Source organism: Conger conger, chromosome 1 (assembly GCF_963514075.1).
Source record: "Conger conger chromosome 1, fConCon1.1, whole genome shotgun sequence".
Lineage (NCBI taxonomy): Eukaryota > Metazoa > Chordata > Actinopteri > Anguilliformes > Congridae > Conger > Conger conger.
This window is the reverse complement of record NC_083760.1, coordinates 4,901,696-4,907,107: the sequence shown is the minus strand read 5'-3', so window position 1 is coordinate 4,907,107 and position 5,412 is coordinate 4,901,696. Positions and strand designations below refer to the sequence as shown.

At 50.2% G+C, this 5,412-nt stretch overlaps 1 protein-coding gene across 1 annotated transcript; it reads left to right on the top strand.

Moving 5' to 3' along the window:
- The first annotated feature begins 2,546 nt into the window (after positions 1 to 2,546).
- On the top strand, positions 2,547 to 5,412 carry LOC133137195 (gap junction alpha-9 protein-like). Its single transcript, XM_061255308.1, has 2 exons — positions 2,547 to 2,621; positions 3,999 to 5,412. Exons 1-2 carry the CDS (start codon positions 2,572 to 2,574, stop codon positions 5,410 to 5,412), a joined length of 1,464 nt encoding a protein of 487 aa, XP_061111292.1. The 5' UTR covers positions 2,547 to 2,571.

Below are 5,412 nucleotides of genomic sequence, written 5' to 3'. Positions count from 1 at the left end.
GCGTGTGCCGTTACCTGGGCTGACATGGGGCTGGTCCCGGCCGGTACTGGATCCCCCGCTCCCACCACTGTGATTGGCTTACGGCAGCTTTAATAAAAAAATAAACCCCCACTGTCAATCATGCTTCAGTGATGTCCACCGCTCCCTGCAGATCTGCGGAACGTTCCATTCGCTTCCGGAACTGCTACATCGACCCAGACTCCACAACCTCTGTTTAGAGCCTTTATTTCGTCAGTTTATTAATACTATTTTTATTTCTTAACAACAATAATGGCAGTAATAATGTGTGTGTATATATATATATATATATTACATTACATTACATTACATTATATATATATATATATATATTTTTTTTTTTACTCCGACTCAGAAACCACAGACCATCACAGGAGTTTGACACAGTTAAAACTACAGTTTTATTATTTCTGTTTAACCACAGAGACGTTGCTGAAAGAGAGGTGTAATGTGCATGGGTAATGGGGTATGAAGGGTCTGTTGTGCACATCGTTGCTTGCATCAGCGCTGTGTCCAATACAGAAGCCCACACCATAGGACATCCGTGCTATAGGAGGCACATCTGTATGAGTCGATGTCCTTAGGGGCTGTCAGAGGAATTCTGCCCAAAGACACAGCTATGAGAGCAGACTGGCTTATTGGGGGATGGTGGTAAACAGGGTGACCTGGTCTGGCTGATTTCACCCAAATTCCCCCTCCCTCCCTCCTAGTCCCATCCCCGTTTTTGAGTCGGATCAATGTTTTGGTGTTTTATTCTGAAACACGCCACTCTGCTCTAAAACCAGAACAGCACTTAAAGGCATTTTTGGGGTGTCAGGTCAAGGACAACCAACCCCATGGTTACCCGCAAAACGCACTCTCTCCCCTTTGGCTAAAAGGCAACACGTTTCTACTTTAACACTGTGTGACGTGCAAAAAAAAAAATAATCTAGGGAAAGCAGAAGTTCCTTTGTCATCAGAAACAAACGCAATGAGCTCAGTTTGAAGATGATATCATGTAACACTGGACTGTGAGTTATGGTACATTCAAATATATTTGTTTTACTGGTCACCATGGAGATTTGTAGTTTATTCAGCAACTACGAAATAAGTGTGACGGCACAATGAAGAGTGATTCTCTAAAACATCCCACAAACATCTCCATAATTCCACAGACCTTGCCTGCCATAAGGCTTTATGCATTTCACAGTCACAGGATGATTACTGCACTAGCCCCTCCTGAAATTAACTGTAGTTAGTGAAAGTAATAAGTTCACACCATTGATTATTTGCAAATGGAATAAACCGTGGTTACCGCTGGCAGGAATAACTTAATTACATTTAGAGGGAACCAACTGAGGGTGAAATCGGACATGACCGATTGATCAGTCCGCAGAGGGAAACGTATTGATCGGAAAGCATTCCGCCACACACAGCTGTGGAACAGCCAGCTAGTGTTGTATGTTCGGGTGTATGCGTGGTGTTAAAGGTGGTGTTATAGGGTGAATGCGTGGTGTTAAAGGTGGTGTTATAAGGTGAAAGCGCTGTGTTAACCATTGACTCCTGGTTTAGCACACAACCAGACAATTACCGAGCATCAGTTCAGTAATACCAATTCCTCAATTAGAACATACCCTCACTGAGCACTTTATTAGGAACACCTGTACACCTAATTATCTAATCAGCCAATCGTGTGGCAGCAGTGCAAGGCATACAATCACGTAGATACAGACCAGGAGCTTCAGTTAATGTTCACATCAACCATCAGAATGGGGGAAAAATGTGATCTAAGTGACTTTGACCGTGGAATTATTATTGGTGCCAGAAATGGTGGTTTGAGTATCTCAGAAATTGCTGATCCCCTGGGATTTGCATGCAAAACAGTCTCCAGAGAATGGTGCGAAAAACAAAAAAACATCCAGTGAGCAGCAGTTTTGCAGGAAAAAACATTATTAATGAGAGAGGTCAACAGAGAAGGGCCAGGCTGGTCAAAGCTGACATGCGAACGCAAATAACCACACATTACAACAGTGGTATGCAGACGAGCATCTCTGAAGACATAACGCGTCAAACGTCTATGTGGATAGACCACAGCAGCAGAGGACTTAATAAATACCTAAGAAAGTGCTCACTGAGTGTATTGAGCAGAAACGACGATTACATTATTGGTACCCAGCATCCCCCGTCAACGCTGAGCGACCCTTTACCAATGTCTGCACACACTGCTTAACAGTGCTGTCATTTGCAGCTGGCATTTCCGTTTGGACACAGCAACGGGCAGGCGACGCCAAATCGATTTCATATAGGACTGAAGGCGTTCATCTCCAGTGTAGCGGTTTCCTGTTCATCGAGCTACGCCCGACTCAATAGACGAAGCCCGGGTTCCGCTAGCCAGCTCCTTACGCAGTCCAAAAAAGTTTAGACAGAGAGAGAGAGAGAGAGAGAGAGAGAGAGAGAGAGAGAAAGAAACGCGAGGGTCACCCAAGTTCAGGTGAAAAACTAACCCGAGTGCGGGGTCAGATGCTGACAGAGCTACAACGATTTTGAATATTTTGGCGGCCCAGTTGTGCCTGAATGCCCCGTGGGGATTTAAATCACCGGCAGTCTGTCCACACTGCTGCAAGGTAAATGGCGGTGACTGACACATTGATTTCTCCTGCTTGTCTATACGTTGTGACAGTTATTATTATTATTATTTTACGGAAACATAGCCTAACGAAATTGTAGTTGTGAAAGGTGACGACGTGATGATGCTTGCTTTCATGGTGTATGGTTTGTCTCTCGTGGTTCATCGACGATGTACAGTACATGGGACTAATCCACACAATGGAATGTCAACATGTACAGATTTACAGTGTTTACAGACAACTTCTGATTTATACTCGAAAGGTAAACTCGATTTTAATTTACTCAGTAAAACAGGGCCAGATTATATGAAATGGTTAACATCATTGTTAGTCAAATATGTAAGAAACTAGTAGACAGTTTGAGACTCAACCCTAGTGCCACGGGGCTACGTTTAACTTACTCTCAAGACGAGAGCGCTGTCTCATCGTGGGTACTGAAAACGGCAGATGGTGGTGAAGGTGTCCTGGATATTATAAGCATGAGTTTGTCAGCATAATGTAACGTAGAGGCAAAGACTTAAAAGAGCAGAGTGTAAACTTAGACAAAATATAGGCTATTGCTGTTAAAAGTTGTTTTCGATTCTTATATTTCTATCTTACTTTTTGCGGTATCCTTGTACAAATGGAAAATACGCACGATGCTCCGGTTCACTGGACCACCATGAAGCCGTCAACAATTCGTTTCATCGGGCTGTTCCAGGAGCGCCATTCGCTACTTAAAAAAAACTTGGATGTGTTTAGTATGCCATGTTGTATTTTGAACTGCAAAGGACATTATTTAATGCTTGTATTTGTGGCAACAAATACAATACATGTATGTATTTATTAATCATTATGGACAATGCATGTTCAGCATTATTTACGTTCTGAACTTTAAGTGCGTAAAACTGTGACGCATATAAATAAATAAATACTTTCTGCAGGCTCATTTCCCATGATCGTGTACTGTTATATATTGGATCTATGAAGCTGATTTTGCAGTGTAATGACCGCTCTGTTTAAAGGGACCGAATCAACGAGTAGCTGTCAAAACTGTCACTAACTGTCCTAGTTAATGGAGATGTAAACAAACATCTCATCATCTAGTGAACAGTGGTTTAATGAAGCGGCGACCAAGTGGGCAAATACAAATCGTTTAACATTTCATGGGCCACTTTTACACAAAAAATGAGCCTAGTCCTAGACTAAATTCCACTTTGAATGGAGATTATCCACACAAAACTCATTTTAGTCTGGGACTGAACTCAACCTACGTCTGTAAAACCTGCCCAATGCACGTTTTGAGATTTTACTCCTCAGTACGACACCGTCTCCAAGCCCCGTATTTAAGTCTCTCCTCCCTCCTCTCGCCTCACCGCGGTGTCCCCCCCCTAGGCACAGCAAAATGGGCGACTGGAACTTCCTGGGCGGGATCCTGGAGGAAGTGCACATCCACTCCACCATGGTGGGGAAGATCTGGCTGACCATCCTCTTCATCTTCCGCATGCTGGTGCTGGGCGTGGCGGCGGAGGACGTGTGGACGGACGAGCAGTCGGGCTTCGTGTGCAACACGGAGCAGCCGGGCTGCCACAACGTGTGCTACGACCGCGCCTTCCCCGTGTCGCTGGTGCGCCTGTGGGTGCTGCAGGTCATCTTCGTGTCCTCGCCCTCGCTGGCCTACATGGGCCACGCGCTGTACCGGCTACGCGCCCTGGATAAGGAGCGGCGGAGGCGGAGGGCTCAGCTGCGGGCGGAGCTGGACGCGGGGGACGCGGGAGCGCCGGAGGACCGGCGCCGGCGGCTGGAGCGGGAGCTGCGCTCGCTGGAGCACGGAAAGCCGAGCAAGGCGCCGCTCCGCGGCTCGCTGCTGCGCTCGTACGTGGCGCACATCGTGGCGCGCTCCGCCGTGGAGCTGAGCTTCATGACCGGCCAGTACCTGCTCTACGGCTTCCGGCTGGAGCCGCTCTACAAGTGCGAGCGCGCGCCCTGCCCCAACGCCGTGGACTGCTTCGTGTCGCGGCCCTCGGAGAAGAGCGTGTTCATGGTGTTCATGCAGTGCATCGCCGGCGTGTCCCTGCTGCTCGGCCTCCTGGAGATCCTGCACCTGGCCTACCGGAGGATGAAGCACGGCATCCTGGACTACTGTCCGCACCTGCGGGAGGAGCCGGACTACTGCTACTCCCAGAAGCCCCGGGCGAGCGCGAGTGCGTCCGCCGCGGGGGGCCACAAGAGCGCCGTTCCCACCGCGCCCAGCGGATACAGCCTCCTGCCGGAGAAGGAGGCCTACCCCCACCCGGTGGACCCCCCCTCGGCCTTCACGCTCGTCCAGGGCAACGGGAGAGGGGGAGACACGGACGGGCTGAAGGAGAGCAAGGAGGCCCCGGAGACTCCCGCCAAGGGCGACCGGAAGGGCGACGCGCCGATCGCCAAGGCCCCTCCCCCCACCGCCAAAATCAAGCAGGGGGCGGAGCCCGAGAAGCCGCCGGGGGGCCTCCCGGTTGCTACGGTTACGGGCGGCGGCGTTGGCGGGCGGAAGCCGCGGAGGGTGAGCACGCCCTCGATCCCCGCCACCCTGCCGGAGGGGAGACCGGACACCGCGGCCGGCGGGCGCACCCGTTTCGGCGCCGGCCAGGCGCGACCCGCCTCCCGGTCGGACCTCCGGCGGTTCGGCCGGTCCCAGACTCCCGAATCGGTGGAGGAGTCGGGCTCGGAGTCCCAGCCCAGCCCGCGGAAGCTGTTCCCGGGCCACCGGACTTCGCTGGCGAGCAACGCCAGCAGCAGGTGGGCCGCCACTGACCTGATGATCTGA